Source organism: Gossypium raimondii, chromosome 4, assembly GCF_025698545.1.
Source record: "Gossypium raimondii isolate GPD5lz chromosome 4, ASM2569854v1, whole genome shotgun sequence".
NCBI classification, from domain to species: Eukaryota; Viridiplantae; Streptophyta; class Magnoliopsida; order Malvales; family Malvaceae; genus Gossypium; species Gossypium raimondii.
In genome coordinates, this window is record NC_068568.1 from 3,458,615 (window position 1) to 3,477,065 (window position 18,451).

Consider the following 18,451-nt stretch of genomic DNA (forward strand, 5'->3'; position numbering starts at 1 on the left):
AGACACAAATTTCACAAGTTTGCTGGGGCTGGTGACTCCTAAAAAATAGAAGATTTTCTAAAATTTTAAAAATTTTAAATTAGTAAATATAAAGTTATACTTTAATTTTTTTTAAAATGATAAGAATTTAATTTAATCATTTAAAAACTATAAGAAAAAGTTTAGGAATGTTTCACTTTCCATGCATCACTACGGTCGTCATTAACCCCAAGAGGACGTTAGGACTTTGTCAGCCTCGACGACTACAGTAAGTCTTCGTCTTCGCGATCTAAGAACATATTTTATATTAAAAATTATATTTATTCGATATTTAACTTAGGTTCTGAAGAGTGGTGATCAGTTAATTGATTCATAACCAAACTTCATTCTGTTTTCTTTTATAGTACATTTTCATATATTTAGTACATAGAATGGAGTCGACCAGGTTTTCACTGACCTTTTGTTTCATAGGCTTAGCTTTGTTCCCTCTTATGTATGTGCAATCTGCACCAACGGCATATAGATCAGCTAACGCTCCAGTTATGTATGTGCTACCGAATGACTCTTCTGTCCCCCCTGATGGCCCTAATACGGTGGTTTCTCGTGCTCCTCTTCCTGTCGGTGCTGATGGCCCTACTACGGTGGTTTATCGTGCTCCTCCTCATGTCGGTGCTGATGGCCCTACTACGTTGGTTTATCGCGCTCCTCCTCATGTCGGTGCTGATGGCCCGCATACCTTCGTTGCTCCTCCCCCTCCAGCGGCTCGACTAAGCCCCAGTCTTGTGGTCGGGTTGATTGTTGGAGCTGGTGCTTTGATTTTTGGCTTAGGTTTCATTTGGTTCATTTTAAGGAGGAAAACACACAAGGCGAGCAAATTAGATTATGATATGTTTGATGAGCTCTTCGGTGGTGAATTCCAAAATGGGATGGGACCAAGGAAGTTTTCCTTTGTGGAAATAGCTAAAATGACCAGTAATTTCAAGGGTGAAAAGCTTGGAGAAGGAGGGTTCGGTGCAGTTTATAGAGGATACTTAAGGGACTTGGATACTCATGTGGCTGTTAAGCGGATTTCAAAGGCCTCTAAGCAAGGAATTAAGGAATATGCATCTGAAGTGAAGATCATTAGCCGATTGAGGCACAAGAATCTGGTCAAGCTTATTGGCTGGTGTCACGAAAAGGGGCAACTTATACTCGTTTATGAGTTCATGGTTAATGGCAGCCTAGATTCCCATCTTTTCAAAGGTAAAACCTTATTGACCTGGGATGTGAGGTTTCAAATTGTGCAGGGCCTGGCATCAGCTCTTTTCTATCTACATGAAGAAGGTGACCATTGCGTGCTACACAGGGATATCAAAGCCAGCAACGTTATGTTGGATTCTAGTTTCAATGCTAAAATAGGGGATTTCGGGCTGGCTCGACTAGTCGATCATGTGAAAGGGTCACAAACAACCCATTTAGCCGGGACCATGGGCTATATTGCACCTGAATGTGTTTCATCAGGAAAGGCTAGTAAAGAATCTGATGTCTATAGTTTTGGAGTTGTTGCATTGGAGATTGCATGTGGTAGAAGGTCAATAGAGCCTAGATATGAAGAATCTCAGGCTTCGCTGGTAGCTTGGGTGTGGGAGTTGTACGGAAACCAACAGATACTTGGTGCAGTTGACCTGAAATTAGGCATGGACTTCGATGCTATACAAATGGAATGCTTGTTGATGGTTGGGCTGTGGTGCGTCCATCCGGACCAAAATTTGAGACCGTCGATAAGACAGGTAATTCAGGTTCTTAATTTTGAGGCACCATTGCCAAAACTTCCAAGTAGGAGGCCTACTCCCACATATGATGTGCAAACTACTTCTGGAATTCAAGTAAGTGAGCCATGTTTTTCTACGGTGTCTATTACAATCCCGCGTTAGATCAATACTAGTAGAAAAATTGGAAAAAATTGTATTGACTTTGATTCATATGTTAAAAGTCATGAAGCTCATCCCATAACCTATGTCGTGGGATTCAAGTCACAGAGATCACCTTTTTGTGGTGTGAGCGATTTACCCTTTTAAGGGTGTGCTAATTGTACCAATTTTTTTTTAAAAAAGTGCTAAAATATTGAGTTACTCAAAAAATTTGAACAATAACCTAGTTTATATGAATAGTATACCCAAGACACTTAGCCCACCCCTTTTGCATTAATCCTTCTCCTACAACGTCTAAGAATTTTTGCATTAATCCTTGCCTTCATTTCATCCAACGAGACATTTCTATTAAATCTCATTACTATTTGTTGCCGACATTCAAATACACACCCAATATTTTTTGTCAAGATGACTCCATCGAAATAAACGCATACAAAAAACTTATCATCCTTCTTCAATATTCAATCTGTCAAAAAATAAACAAAATCTCAAAAAAAATCTCGAACGGTAAATAAATTACTTAAATAAAAAAATTAATTTTTCAATATGCAATTTTTCATCCTTAAGCTCATACTTTTTCAGTTATCATTTTGTACATGAACAATGTTTAACCACTAATCCTAATAACTAACACAATAACAATAATAATTGTTTTATACTGAAATAATACTAACTAACAATAATAATTAGGGTTTTACTAAAATAATAACTAACCATAATAATAATATTAGTTTTTAACAATAATACTAAGTAACATCTAAACCCTAAAACTACTAATAATAATACTAACTAAAACTATCAATTTGAGTTTTATTAATCTTAATAACTAAACTAACTACAAAAAATAATAAAAATTATACAAAAAAAAAACATAACAACAAGATAATCAATTATTTTTAAAAAAATATTTTTTTTCTCTTCTCTTTCTCTCTCTTTTTCCGGCAGCACCTCCTCATACTCTTCTTCTTCTTATTTTTTTGCTTCAGCTGGACGGATCCCGGTTTATAACACAAGTGGTGCCGTCTATGGGAAAGGCACATTTGGTGCCGCCTATGGCACCTCCTCCTTCAGTGTCCTGTCACGTCAGTCGCAGTCTTTTTTTTTTCTGTTTTATTATTTTTTTGTATTATTTTGATAAATAATAAAAAATGTATAATATTTTGGTAATTTTTTTATAATATTTTAGTAAAAATCCCTATATTTGCTTTTTAGTTTTAAATTTAAGTTTTTGGGTTGTAATTTTGGAGACTTTAAACTTCTATTATATTTACTTTGGTTGTTGTTTTGTGAGCCCTTTTTTCTATCTACTTATTATAATATAATTTTAAATATTTTGATTATTAATGCGATTTAAATTCTTATACATTAACTATTGATTTATTTGATTATGTTACTAGTTGAATATGATAGATTAAAGAGGAGTTAATTAAGCGGAGCATTTGTTTTTGTTGTTAAGTATGTTCTCTTATTATGGTTTTGTTCAAAAATTTGTCAAAGGGAGAGATTATTGAAGCAATTTTTGAGTAACACCTGAATTAAGGATAACTGTGGAGAGATTATTGAAGCAATTTTTGAGTAACACCTGAATTAAGGATAACTAGTTGTGGCATTGCCTGCTCAGAAAACTTACAATGTTTAAGTTGACAAATTTTGGTAACAAAATTCCTTGGATTGTGATTCTAGTTAATACTTTGGACAATAACGAACCTATCTTTGATATCCAAACTTCATATAGCAACATATCTTGAAGATTGTTTTGGATTTGGACCAAAGCAATCAGCTTCACAGGTTTAGTGGATCGGACTGAATGGGGTGAAACTTGGAAGTATATTTAGAGATTCAAGACTTATCTTGAGTTGATTGAAGATATTCTTTTTGGTTACTATCATGCTAGTTTCAAGGGAATGTTGATTGTAATTGATTTAGTATGTTAGCAAGTCCTAATTCCTTATATATTGTAGAGCCTCGTATATATTTTGTACTGAACTGAGAACACTTCTTATTGTTCATTGAGGAATGTCTCTTTTGAATGCATTGAGTGAATGATCAAGTGTGTGGCTTGGTTAGTATCCTAAGTTTTCATGAGGAAAACTTAGAGAATAATTGTCTAGATCTTAGGTACAAAAGTGAGGAGTCTGATCTGGTGAGTGTTAGAGGTTGTAATAACTTGTTGTACGTGTTGCTAAGATAATAGATTATCTCTCTGGATAAGGCATTGCAAATATAGAGAAATCAAATTTCATAAACATATCGAGTATTCATTAATTTTCTGCAATATCAAATTTGGAGCTAACAACTAGCATCAGAGGTACCGGTCGGTACATACTAATCACTACCAACTTGTACGTATTGACCAATATCGACTTATATCGATTCATATATGAGTACAATTTTTAATATTTTATTTCAATGTTTTACTTTTAATCTCTAGTTGTAAAAATAAAATATAACTATTCTATTAAGTTATACTTTGCGGGAGGCATGTCAAATAACCGTGAAGCTCCATATATATTAGACGAAAATACACACAAGTTTTACCAAATTCTTAACTAATTAAATTGAAATATATTAGACGAAAAATTCCCAAGTTATACTTTTCTGGGGCTGCTCACTTCTCAAAAAGGAAAATTTCCTGTTCAGACTTTCTAAAATTTTAAAAATTTAAATTAATAAAATAAAATTATACTTTAATTTTTTAAAATATAAAAATTTAATTTAATCTTTTAAAACCATAAAGATATAAATTATTAAAATAATAAAATTATAATTTTAATATATTAAAAATTACAATTTAATTTCCTCACCATACAAAATTTTTTTGGCTTCCAAGCACCCCATTATGAACTTATAATTTATTCGTTAGCGAAGAAAAAGTTTTGGACTGTTTCACTTTCCATACATCACTGCTTCCGTCAATAAGCCCCAGAGAACGTTAGGACTTTGTCAGCCTCGACGACTACAGTAAGTCTAAGTCTTCGCGATTTAAGAACATATTTTATATCAAAAATTATATTTATTCGATATTTAACTTAGGTTCTGAAGAGTGGTGATCTGTTAATTGATTCATAAACAAACTTCATTCTGTTTTCTTTTATAATCCATTTTCATATATTTAGTACATAGAATGGAGTCGACCAGGTTTTCACTGACCTTTTGTTTCATAGGCTTAGCTTTGTTCCCTCTTATGTATGTGCAATCTGCACCAATCGCATATAAATCAGTTAACGCTTCAGTTACTGTTACTCCGAATGCCTCTTCTGTCACCGCTGATGGCCCTAATACGGTGGGTTCTCGTGTTCCTCCTCCTGTCGGTGCTGATGGCCCGAATACCTTCGTTGTTTCTCCCTCTCCAGCGGCTCGACAAAGCACCAGTCTTGTGGTCTGGTTGATTGTTGGAGCTGGAGCTTTGATTTTTGGCTTAGGTTTCATTTGGTTCATTTTAAGGAGGAAAACACACAAGGCAAACAAATTATATTATGATATGTTTGATGAGCTCTTCGGTGGTGAATTCCAAAATGGGATGGGACCAAGGAAGTTTTCCTTTGTGGAAATAGCTAAAATGACCAGTAATTTCAAGGGTGAAAAGCTTGGAGAAGGAGGGTTTGGTGCAGTTTATAGAGGATACTTAAGGGACTTGGATACTCATGTGGCTGTTAAGCGGATTTCAAAGGCCTCTAAGCAAGGAATCAAGGAATATGCATCTGAAGTGAAGATCATTAGCCGATTGAGGCACAAGAATCTGGTCAAGCTTATTGGCTGGTGTCACGAAAAGGGGCAACTTATACTCGTTTATGAGTTCATGGTTAATGGCAGCCTAGATTCCCATCTTTTCAAAGGTAAAACCTTATTGACCTGGGATGTGAGGTTTCAAATTGTGCAGGGCTTGGCATCAGCTCTTTTCTATCTACATGAAGAAGGTGACCATTGCGTGCTACACAGGGATATCAAAGCCAGCAACGTTATGTTGGATTCTAGTTTCAATGCTAAAATAGGGGATTTCGGGCTGGCTCGACTAGTCGATCATGTGAAAGGGTCACAAACAACCCATTTAGCCGGGACCATGGGCTATATTGCACCTGAATGTGTTTCATCAGGAAAGGCTAGTAAAGAATCTGATGTCTATAGCTTTGGAGTTGTTGCATTGGAGATTGCATGTGGTAGAAGGTCAATAGAGCCTAGATATGAAGAGTCTCAGGCTTCGCTGGTAGCTTGGGTGTGGGAGTTGTACGGAAACCAACAGATACTTGGTGCAGTTGACCTGAAATTAGGCATGGACTTCGATGCTATACAAATGGAATGCTTGTTGATGGTTGGGCTGTGGTGCGTCCATCCGGACCAAAATTTGAGACCGTCGATAAGGCAGGTAATTCAGGTTCTTAATTTTGAGGCACCATTGCCAAAACTTCCAAGTAGGAGGCCTACTCCCACATATGATGTGCAAACTACTTCTGGAATTCAAGTAAGTGAGCCATGTTTTTCTACGGTGTCTATTACAATCCCGCGTTAGATCAATACTAGTAGAAAAATTGGAAAAAATTGTATTGAGTTTGATTCATATGTTAAAAGTCTTGAAGCTCATCCCATAACCTATGACGTAGATTCAAGTCACACAAATCACCTTTTTTTGGTGTTAGCGATTTACCCCTTTAAGGGTGTGCTAGTTGTACCAATTTTTTTTTTTAAAAAGTGCTAAAATATTGAGTTACTCAAAAAATTTGAACAATAACCTAGTTTATATGAATAGTATACCCAAGACACTTAGCCCACCCCTTTTTCAACAAAAATGGAAATACAATGAAATTCAAAATATTTTTAGGGTGAGTTTAACTTGTACTTGTTTAGATGTTGAATCTTGAGTAATTTGAAAAAAAAAAACCCTCAAATTATTGTGTTATACAAGAACAATTTCACTGCCAACATATGCCCCTCTCGTTTTCTCTCTCTTCATCAAATTCAACACTTTTCACGCATCTTCCTAGAAACACATAACACCCATAAGGCCTAATCTCTCGTGTTACAAATGGCTCTTCAACTTTGAGGTAACAAGGACGCACCATAATATAGTTATGACATCAAATTTTTTAATCATTAACTAGCATAGTAGTTACCTCTCATAAAAACCAATTAGTTTCCTCGATAAAGCCTAATACCCCCACTTCAGAAGCATTTCGTCTGAGGGAAAGACACTTTATGCCCACCCCTTAATTAGGGTAATTATTATACCCCTCGTGAGGATCCTAGTGAACATCTCGAACCAAGCCTTCGAGATCCTAATGAATATTGTGGAAACGCTTTTTGGATTTCGACTGATAGTCACTAAACTAACTATAATTACAACAAAGGTAAGCGCATTTATCGAATAATAGTATAGCTATGGTGAGTAGGGAATATCGTATCCACTAGAACTAAAAGTACTTGTAATTACTGTTTTTCTATTATTTAGTCGATAAAATGGGATGATTGTTTTTAATCTAAAATTAACTAAACTAATTACTAAGAACGCAATAGAGAATGAATTAAGAAAATAATCGAATAAAACCAATGAGATAGACAATACCCAGGAAAGAATCCACCTAGACTTCATCTATTATTATGAATCTAAATTAAACGATTTATTTACTTGTATCTTGATCCGTAGAAATCCCTAAATTATGTTAATATCTCTTTTGAGATTAAGAACAACTGACTCTAGGTTGATTAACTGAAATCTCTTTCTAATTAAAACCCCTATAGTCGCATTAACTCGATCTATGGATTCTCCTATTAGATTTGACTCTAATCCGGTAGATTTATGTCGTCCTATTTCTAGGATTGCATGCAACTCAACTCAATTATGCTAGATCTACTATTAAATAGGGACTTTTGTTCCACTGAAATAAGCACATTAAACATGAATTAATATCCTGAAAATATTAAAATACGAAATAAACATACATAATTGAGATCAATAATCAAGTATTTATTATGTAAATCAGAAATCAAATAATAAGATTCATCATAGGTTTCGTCTTCCCTAGGTATCTAGGGAATTATTAAGTTAATAATCTGTAATGAAATCATCTCAAAGTTAGAATAACAACAAGACATAAAGAAACCCAATAAAACTTCTAAGGAAATTGAATGGAGATCTTTAATCTTGAAGGAGATCCGCTTCTGATTTGAATCTGGTGGCGTTCTTTGAGTCTTTTCTTCGTTTTTCTCTGCGTGCTCCCTTAGGTCTTCTTCTAATATGTATTTGTAAACTTTAGAATGCTTAGAAACCTTCAAAGTTGGGTTTTTTTGCGTAACAGGGAAGCAGGGTGCAAAATCGACACGGGCTGGCACACGGGCGTGTGGCCAACCCGTGTGGAAATGCCCAGGCCGTGTGGATCTTGGAAACAACTCTTTTTTCCCGATTTTGGCTCGTTTTTTGCTCGTTTTGCTCCCCTATGCTCACCTAAGTATAGAAACATGAATTTAAAGGATTAGGAGCATCAAATTCACTAATTCACAGAATAAATCATCCAAAAATGCATCAAGAATGAGATTAAAAACATATTACTTTTATGGCTTATCATCGACTCTTTTTTTTTTAAAACGAAGACGGAGTCACCACCAATCCTTTTATTAGGTATGATTGGATCACCTCAAAACTTGATCATTTTAATAAAAAGGTTATATTTACTAAACACTAATTTTCAGTCTACAAAATCCAGGAAATAGGTTCGGGAGTCGGTTACATATGAGGAAGGATTAACACACTCATAACGCCCAAAATTGATGCCTAGTTGATTACTTGATGTCTTAGCGTCGAAAATTGAGAATTCGAAGAGAATTTAAAATGCGATCTCTTTTTACATGATGTTTTTTAATGGCATTGAATATATCACTATCTAAATTAAATTTTATGGAGGAGGCTCTCTTATTTTGAGTTAATCGAGAAAAAAATCATGTCCCGTAAGTTAGGGCATGATGTCTCGAATCCCCAAAAGCAAGAATACTCGTCGTTTGATTATTACCTAAATCCTATACGTCTTGAATTTTAAATAGGATATTGTTTAGTTATCTAGGTTCTAGGAGGAGGTCATACTCCGTAAGTTAGGAACACAACTCCTCGAATCCCAAAAATAACGAACATTGCCTCAGTTTTAATTACTTTTTATGCATTGTGTAAAAAACAGATGAATGTATGTAGCAATATTTACAATATAAGATGATGACAAAATTATGAAATTAACAAAATGATAACATAAATAATGAAATAAAATGACAATAATATAATAATATAATAAATATAATAATAAATAATAACAATTCAATTAATAATACTATATAATAATGATAATAATAGTGAAATAATATAAAAATGCACGATGATAATATAATTATATCCAAAATAAAATAGTACTAATAGTATTAATAGTATCTACATTTAAAAATAATTAATAAATAATAAATAATTATATTTTGAAAAATAAAAATAATAATATGAGCATGCCTAAATGGGCTTAGGTTAATCATTTATAAATATTGACGAGTTTGGGTAAAAATTGATGCTCATATTTTGGATCACATTGAACTTGAGCAACCATATATAAGACCTAATCCAAAATCAGATTGATCCAACTCATAAACATCTCTATTGAGTAGAGAGAGAAAGGAAGTGGCTTTGTATAAGAGGTTTTGAGTTTAGGGTTTAAATTTGTTATATTATTTAAGGATAAATCTCAAAACTATACATAAACTTTGATTTTGTGCAATTTTATACATGAAAATTTGATTTGATTCAATTTTCACAAATTATTAATGCAATTATTGATATAGCATCATTTCATGTTTTTATACTGCATATATAAATAATTATACTTATTCAATATAAAAATAAATTGATGTATCTATTTTTTAAGCTGTATGGTGAATCAAAATTAAAGTTCCATGTATATATTTGAACTACGATCAAAATTTCATGTGTATAATTGTACTAAATTAAAGTTTATTATCAAATTGCAAACTGAATAAAAGTTCATATATTTGAATTTTAAGCTTATATATAATATTTGTGCTGAAGATTTAGGGTGATAAATAATTGATTTAGTTTTTTTGGTAGAAAAAGGAATTCAAATTAAACATAATAAATATTACATAATAGTTCTGAGTATAGGAGAACCTTTAGTTTCTGATACAAAACAAGAAACAACAGCCACAGAAAGCATTAAAATTAGAACAATTCTGTTCATTCCAAGTATAAATTTTATTAATTATTTTTTAAATAATTTTTTTTCAAAAATATTATCTTAAGAAAATATTTAATATATTTTTTAAAAATTTTGCTAACATGACATTCCACGTGTCTTCTCTTGGTGGCTACTATTAGTCGCATCAACTCCTTTTGACGATCAATTTACAATTTCCTAACAAAAGATTTTAGTTGATTATTTTTTTTTCGGTCATTAAGGACGCAATAGAGTACACTTTATTTAATGGCTCAATTGATTTTTTTTTCATTTTTTTAGTAAGGCTTTTTTTAATCTTAAACCTTATTTTTTATGAAAATATTATGTTTAGTTTGAATTATTATTTAGTTATTTTTGTTACTTTATTTTACCTTTATTTATTTTTAGTTATGAATATATTTTACTTAAAATTAATTTTTATTTGATTTTATATTATTTTTAATTTTAATTTTAACGAATTTGAATATTACATAAAGTTAAAATGGTTAAAATTTGATTTTTTCGAATTCAAATATATGCAGATAATAATAATAAATTTAGATTCGGATTTAAATAGTAAAAGTCAGATAATTTGCGGGTAATTTGCGAATTTGGATTTTAAAACAGATTTACAAATTCAAGTTGAAATAATCTCGAATTTGTAAATATTCAACCCACAATGAGGAAACTCGCAGTGGGAAGGCATTTGAGGACGCACTTCCATAGAAACAACTTGATGTTGTGAGGCAACTAAAGTTTCCACAGTGACCTCCGCTGCTTCTCTCTTCCAATGCCTCTGACATGCTCTCTATTAGCCGCTAAATCATAAGTGCTAGATAAACTAAAATATTCATTGCTGGAGCCATTCCAGCAGAGCACATCTTGAACGTCAGTGTTTAGAGACACTAGAACACTCAATTTTGCCTCCTACCAAGCATTCGGTATCGAGAAGGATAAGCAATCCCTCCCTTGCTCCTCATCAAGTCTCTCACAGTTTTAAAATTATGATCAAATTCCTCATAGTCCAGGGTCCCACTGATTGAAGCCCTTATTGCTCCCAGTCCACTCCAAGCATCAATCCAGAAGTTCACGGACTGTCCATTACGGATGGACCATCTATTGCCTCTTTGTAATAATGGGCAAACTTTCCTAAGGGAGGACCAAGTGGTGGTTGACACATCGGTTTTCCTCTTAGATTGGTCACTGTCCAAAAGGTATTTCTGAGAGAGGACTTTGACCCACAAGCTTTCCTATATTCATGGATTCGCCATGCGAGTTTCATAACCTGAGCTTGGTTTCTGAACCCAAACCACCATTTTCTATGAGTAGCATAAGCTTATCCCGTTTAATAAGATGAAGTTTCCTCGCGTCCTCCGCCCCACCCCAGAAAAAATTACTGTTGATACGGTCAAGCCTCTCCCAAATGCTAGCCGGCAGAAGATGACACTGCATGTAGTAATTTGGGATGGCCGGTGTTAGTTGACTGTAAGGGTGTAGCCGATTCGGTTCGGTTTTTCATTTTTGAAACCAAAACTAAAACATATTAAAAATTGAAATATCCAAAATCAATAATTGTGTTTTCGATTCAGTGATTTTTACCAAATTTGGTCGTTGTTAGAAAAAATAATATCAACTTGCTTTTTGCCCAAAAAAATTTAATAGTGCAATTTTTGTTTTTACAACAGTAATACATGCTGCATATTCATTTACACATTTAAGTTAAATTATTAAGTTGTTACAAGGAAAGCTAGTACATAAATCGTCCGTATACTTAATATTTTTTGTGTCATTTTGTCAATTAGTTTAATTAGTTATAGCTGGACTATTATAATATGTCATATAATTGATTAAATTCATAACCATCAAACATATATAATTGTGGAAAGTTGTTTCTTTTATAAATAAAATATTATAAAGTTCGATAAATTATCTTCTTAAAATTAAAATTATGCATATCTATAAAATTACATTTTATAACTTTTTATAAAACTACATTTTATAACTTTTACTATAAAATTACATTTTATATCTTTTTACTAATTATTTCTATAACTTTATCTTTTGTATAATCATATCTATCCGTTGTTAATAATAATAGGATTAAATGAATTTCTCTATACAGATTTTGAAATGATCAATTTATTATTTTATTAGGACTATTCCTTTAACCGTAGTTTTTTTATTCAGTTTAGTTTGAATAAAATTAGTTTCATGTGGAAAAATTAAACTCGAACATAATACTAACTAGAAATTAAATTGAACAATACAAAACCTAAACTGAATAAATCGATTCAAATCGATCTTTTGATTTTTTTTTTAATTTCTTTACTCAACCTTAATTAATTGAATAAAAATAAATCTTCGAATTTAGACGAATAATTTAATGTATCATGGCTGTAGGGTTGTCATAATCCGTGAATTAGGTATTGGCTATAGAAGAGACGAGTGTTCATATCATTGTCAACATATTAGACGTGTTTTATGGGCAAAACCCACGGGTTACCTTACAAGTTATGTAGCATGACATTTTGCATCAATCTCATATAACTCTTGTCGATAGACATATGGAATCTTATCTCCTATTGGTGTAAATTAAAGAATCTAATCAATCTGGTCTACAAAATACAAAGGCAAATAAAGCATATAAAAAAAGAGTGTAAATGGTTGGGTGGGAAAACCATGTGACCTACCGAATATATATAGTGGCCATTGTCATAACATTGTTCACCTTAGTACTCAAAGCTCCTTTGGCAAACTCATCAGTCATCATGATTTCTGCCCTGGATCGATGGAACATCATTTGAAAGATTCATCCCTCTTCCCAATCCTTTCCTTTAAAAAAAATGAAATTCCCATAAATTCTAGGTACTAATAATTAAATTTGGTACACATCTGTTTGCCAACAAGCAACTTCTAAAAGAATTTAAGAAGTAAAAAGTAATATTATTTATGAACATAAAATATTTTATAAGGAGAAATTCACATATCTCAGTATAAAATTAAAGGTAAACTATAAAGATAGTTACTTTTGTTTACTTCAAATTACATTTTAGTCATTTATGTTTGAAATGTTACATTTTAGTCACTTACATTATTGTTTTGTTACAAAGTGGTTATTCTATTGTTAAACTCTGTTACCTACTTAATGGTAGTCCTATGTGGTAGTCCAAATGGGTTTTAAATGTCAATTTGGATGTCCAGTCACTGAGATAAAAATAAGTTTTTAATTAAATAAATTTAATTTCGACTGCCACGTAGGACATCCAAGTTGGCATTTAAAACTCATTTGGACCGTTGTTAGGGATGTAATGGAGCTTAACGGTAGAGTGACCACTTTGTAGCAAAACGATAATGTAAGTGACTAAAACGTAACATTTCAAACATAAGTGACTAAAATGTAATCTGAAGCAAACATAAGTGACTATTTTTGTGGTTTACCCTAAAATTAAAGTAGTTTTATATTTTTTTATATCTTTTTGTAAGATTAATATTTTAACGATCCAACTATCATATTTTATATTTCATTCATATAGATCATATATGTAACACCCTAAACCCGACCTAGACGTTATGACCGAATTTGGGAGTGTTACGAAGAAGGGTTTTGAAACCGATGATACTTCGATAAAACGTCCAATTTTTGTAAAACGTTTTCACTTATATATTTATTACTGAAACCGTTACATGTTATACTTCAAGGTTAACCAAATCATTTCACAGCGGAAGTTTGAAAAAAACCGTTTAAAACAAAACCTCGCTCGTGTTTTCAAAAATGACATTTGTTCTCATAAAATCGATATTTTGTCGAATTATAGCAGTTTAGAGATCATAACTCAACCAAACTAAAAATTAAACCTAGCAATTCAAAAAGTCCAGAGAGTCCAAAAATTACAAAACTCTCGCGAAAGCTGGAAATTTCAGTAAAAACCATTAAGTAGTAATAATGAAGACAGTTTCCCGTCAAGTGGTCACCGTTGAGCCTCCATTGCACCGACCTGCCTATGTCTGTGGATTACCTGAACAAAATAGACAAACAGATGTGAGTTTACGAAAACTCAGTGTGTAACCCAACAGAAATAGTCATACAACATACACAATATTCCATATACAGTCAGATATAGATCCAGACCTAAATCCATAACAGATACAAATATAAAAATTAGATGTAAGGAATATATAAACTGTAATGACCCAAAATTCATGAGCATCGGAAAAGTATATTATCGGGCCTCCGTCTTAGTAAACTGAGTCGTAAATAATTATTAGAAGTAATTATGAGTTTAGTTGAGTGCTTAATTAGGTATTAATTAGGTAAATTTAGTCTAATTAAGAATAATTAGGAAAAGGACTAAATAGAGTAAAGAGTAAAAGTTTAATTATAGATTAAAAGAAAGTATAAATGATCAAAATGGCAATTAAGCCAATTCATAAGTATGAGGTGGCATAAGCCGGGTAAGATTGAAGATTTTATGTGATGTTTTTTATTAAAATTTCATTAATAATCATTAAGGTTTAATATTAAATAATAAATTATATTAATTGTTATTATTATATTATGAAATAAGTTAAACAAAGAAAAATGTATGGCATTGATTTAATACAAATGTATTGATAAAAGTATATACATTTGTAATAATTATATTAAATTATTAGATAGATATTTATTAGATAAATAATTAAATTATAAGATTTTTGTGATAAATAAAATAAATGATGACAAATGTATGGTATAGATGATATTGTACATTTATAAATAAAATATATATGTACATTTGTAATATTATTATTTGTTGTTAAATAGATTTTATTAAATAAATAAGATAATTGACAAATAAATGGTATAAAATTTATACAAGTGTAACAAAATAAATATGTACAAATGTAATTAAACAATTGGTTTACTTAATATTTGAGCATAAGATATTTTATATTGATATTATATTAATTAATTAGTAATTAAAAAACAATAAAGCAAATAAAATAAAGTAAGTAAATAAAAGAAAAAGAAACAAAAGAAGAACAGAAAAGAAACAGAGAACAAAACGAAAACAGGGGAAGAAAAAGGGAAAGAAAACAAAAGGGGAAAATTGAGATTTTAAAGCTTCAAGTTTAATTGGTAAGCTAAATTTAGCCCTTTTCTCTTAATTTTGATGTTTTAGAAGCTTTAAAACAAAATTTTGTTGAAATTAAGTGGAGGTTATGGAAGTTCATAGGTTTTTGAACATGATTCATGTTGAACAAGTTGTTAAATTAGGGGTTTAATTGATAGAAATTTTAGTTAGAATTGATTAAAGGATCAAATTGTAAAGTGAGCTATAAGTTTTACATAGTTGGGATTAAGTTATAAGAAGTCTTAAATTAGGGATTAACTATGAATATTGATTAGTTGAGTTAAATATGGCAAGAAATTAAGTAGAAAAGAAGTATGAATTAAGCTAGAAAAGGAATTGTAAGCTTAGTTAGAATTAAATTGGGAATAAGTAGGAATTGAATAAAATTTAATTAGTATTATTATTATTTTTATAATTTAATGCTGTAATTAATAGTGAAATTAATTATTATTTTCGTAGCTAACAAGGAAAACGAGGCATCGGCATCCAAAGGAAAAGAAAAGATCATTGAGGAGTAAACGCGTATTCCGGGTTTGTATTACTATAACTTAAACTATTTACTAAATGTTATATTGAAATTGTAATCATGAGACATTTAAAGTAAGGTAAGTAATAACATTTGAAATTAAGTAAGAATATGTGTGAATATTGAATTATATGTGAATTGAAAGAATAGATGTTTTGATTTAATTGAATATTTGAAATTGTTGTGGAAATGAATTCGAAATTGGAAAAGTAAAATAATACCCTATTAACTTATCAGACTAGATTGGATACAAATGGCATGCCATATGATTTGTGATATGATGATGAGATTTGTAGTTCGGCCGACAAGATGATTCTGTTATTATATGCTTCAGTTTATCCGAAGAGGCATTTAATGCCTTATTGGTGTGTTTGGGAGGATCTGATATACTGGTGTGTTAAGGAGGATTTATATTATTCCGGGTGTGCTAGGTTGGATCTGGTGTGTTTGGGTGGAATCCATGTATCTGTCAGATTTCGAGCCTTGTTAATAGGGTAAATAATTGAAATGAAAATTTGAAAATGAGATTGATTGATTTGGCACTATTGAAAAGTACGAGAAAGAATGTATGAATTAAATTATGAATTAAATTAGTATATATATATATATATATATATATGAATTTAAGATTTATGAAGTGATATATAATCATGTATAATTAGTTTAACTGATTTTTTTAAAAGGCTTATGGTTGATGTTTGTAATGTATTAATATTAAATAAATTAATTTATAGTAATACCACTGAGTATGAAATACTCAGCGTACGGTTGTTTCCTTGCGCAAGTCATTAGAGTTCAAGGTCCAGTTCAGCATCCAGAAAGATATCGAATCCAACAAGAAAATTTTGGTGATATATTTCTTCTTTTTGTTTAAGTGGCATGTACTAGGTGATTGTACACGAGTCGTATATTATATGCTAAACGATCTTAGTTGTAAGTAAATGGTTATGTTCTTTTGGATGATAAATAAAATTTAAAGTTATAAATTAGTAAACTTAGTATTAAATCTTAAAATGGAATGAAAGATATGAATTAAATTTTTTTACATGCTAACTATAACCTTTATAATTAAAGTAGTAAATCAATTTATTAAGCATGATTTAGTAGCGTTCTAAGTATAAAATCTTTGATTGAAACATTGGTATTGGTTTGTTTTGGTTTTAAATTTACATGATGTTTTATATAAAAATAAGCAGAAATACTGTCGAAATTTTTTAAAAAAAATTCGGAATACTCGAACAAATTCCGTTCTACTTTTAATACATGTTTTGGGCTTCGAGAGTCCATTTTAGGGAATTAATTATTAAATTATACTATGAATGTTATTTTAATTGTGAATTATTCGTAAGTTGTTTGATAGGTTCGATAATACCTCGTAACCCTGTTCCAGCGACGGTTTGGGGTTAGGGGGTGTTACATAAACATAGTCCTACCTTATCCTTTGCACACCATCTCTGTCCATCCGATCACACTATGTAGGGTTATAAACACCTACCCATCCCTACACACATATAGTGTCGATGCGACACATAACAGATAATATGTAGTCAAGCTGCCAGAATATAGGCGAAGATTCGCCATACAGATCACTTCCTCCACATATACAATTCCTGTAATAGCCCGATTTTCAGTGGTGTCAGAAATAGTGGTTCGAGACCACCAAATCCAACGAGTAAGCTCGTAAATTTTATTATTTAATACTTACGAGTTAAATATAGTTTTAAAAAGATTTTTAATTAATAATTTATGTCTTATAATTAATTATTATGTTCGAGTGACAAAACCTTAGTTTAAGTGGTTTTAGAAAATGAGATAACGGGACCTCATTTTATAAACTGAGCCATAAATATTTTTATAAATATTTACAGAGTGTCAAAAATATGGTATTAAAGTTTAGTTGAAAAATTTTAATGTTTTGATAGTTAATTAATTAAAAGGACTAAATTGAAAAAGTACAAAACTTGTTAATTATAAGAAATAAGTGATTAAATGGCCTAATTAATAAACAATGGAGGACTTAAGGAATCAATATGCCTAAAATATATTAATGAGGCGACATAAGAGAAAAAAATAATAAAATAAAGCCATTCAATGGCAAAATTGTACTTTTGGTGAAATTAAAAATAAAACAAATTGAATGTCAAGGTTTCTAGATACTTTCTTCTTTAAATTTTAGTTCAAAACAGAGAAAGGAGAGCTCCTTAAGCTGGTTTTTCAATTTTTCTTCATATCATGATCGGGTGGAAAATCGAGGAAAATAAAAAATTACCAAAATAAACCTAAAACTTAATATTTCTACAATTTAGCCAGGTAAGTTCTTGTAACTAAATTGTGTATATTTATATATTTGAATTGAATGTTGTATATTTGAATCGTATAAATGTCATATATATGAAATTGATCACATATTCGACAATGCTCAATAAATATTAAGTCCCATTTGAATAAATGAAATTCGATGGATACAGGGTTCTCGAATTGGCTATAGTCCTGCATATGTTGCGAACACCATAGCTCGAAAGAGCGTCATGTTATTAGCTCTCATGAGCATCTCGATATTTGGCTCTCGTGAGCTTCCCGTTATATAGTTCTTGCGAGCTTCCCGTTATTAACTCTTCGGAGCATCCTGATTGGCTATGATCCTACATGTGTTATGGACACACTGCAGCTCTTATGAGCATCCTGATATATGGCTCTTCGTGAGCTTTCCGATTAAAGGCTCTTTGTGAGCTT

At 31.3% G+C, this 18,451-nt stretch overlaps 2 protein-coding genes across 4 annotated transcripts; both read left to right on the forward strand.

Moving 5' to 3' along the window:
• Positions 1-222: 222 nt before the first annotated feature.
• LOC105785095 (L-type lectin-domain containing receptor kinase IX.1-like) lies at positions 223-6,710 on the forward strand. Of its 2 annotated transcripts, none has more exons than XM_052629118.1 (2): positions 223-247; positions 5,054-6,710. In XM_052629118.1, exon 2 carries the CDS (start codon positions 5,074-5,076, stop codon positions 6,394-6,396), a length of 1,323 nt encoding a protein of 440 aa, XP_052485078.1. In that variant the 5' UTR covers positions 223-247; positions 5,054-5,073; the 3' UTR covers positions 6,397-6,710. The 2 variants fall into 2 exon arrangements, with proteins under 2 accessions (XP_052485078.1, XP_012466485.2); XM_012611031.2 differs by lacking the exon at positions 223-247 and adding an exon at positions 4,719-4,850.
• Positions 331-9,699, forward strand: LOC105780784 (L-type lectin-domain containing receptor kinase IX.1). 2 transcript variants are annotated; one of them, XM_012605287.2, is made up of 2 exons: positions 331-1,844; positions 8,180-9,699. In XM_012605287.2, the coding sequence occupies exons 1-2, from the start codon at positions 411-413 to the stop codon at positions 8,327-8,329; spliced, it is 1,584 nt and encodes a 527-aa protein (XP_012460741.2). In that variant the 5' UTR covers positions 331-410; the 3' UTR covers positions 8,330-9,699. The 2 variants fall into 2 exon arrangements, with proteins under 2 accessions (XP_012460741.2, XP_052485077.1); XM_052629117.1 differs by lacking the exon at positions 8,180-9,699 and adding an exon at positions 2,876-3,087.
• Positions 9,700-18,451: the final 8,752 nt, after the last annotated feature.

What these genes read in the sequence shown, in the direction of transcription:
- LOC105785095 (XM_052629118.1), top strand. Translation starts at nt 5,074, where the DNA reads ATGTATGTGCAATCTGCACCAATCGCATATAAATCAGTTAACGCTTCA.
- LOC105780784 (XM_052629117.1), top strand. Translation starts at nt 411, where the DNA reads ATGGAGTCGACCAGGTTTTCACTGACCTTTTGTTTCATAGGCTTAGCT. An exon ending in AAACTACTTCTGGAATTCAA is followed by an intron (nt 1,845 to 2,875) that starts GTAAGTGAGCCA and finishes TTTTTGCTTCAG; the next exon opens with CTGGACGGATCCCGGTTTAT.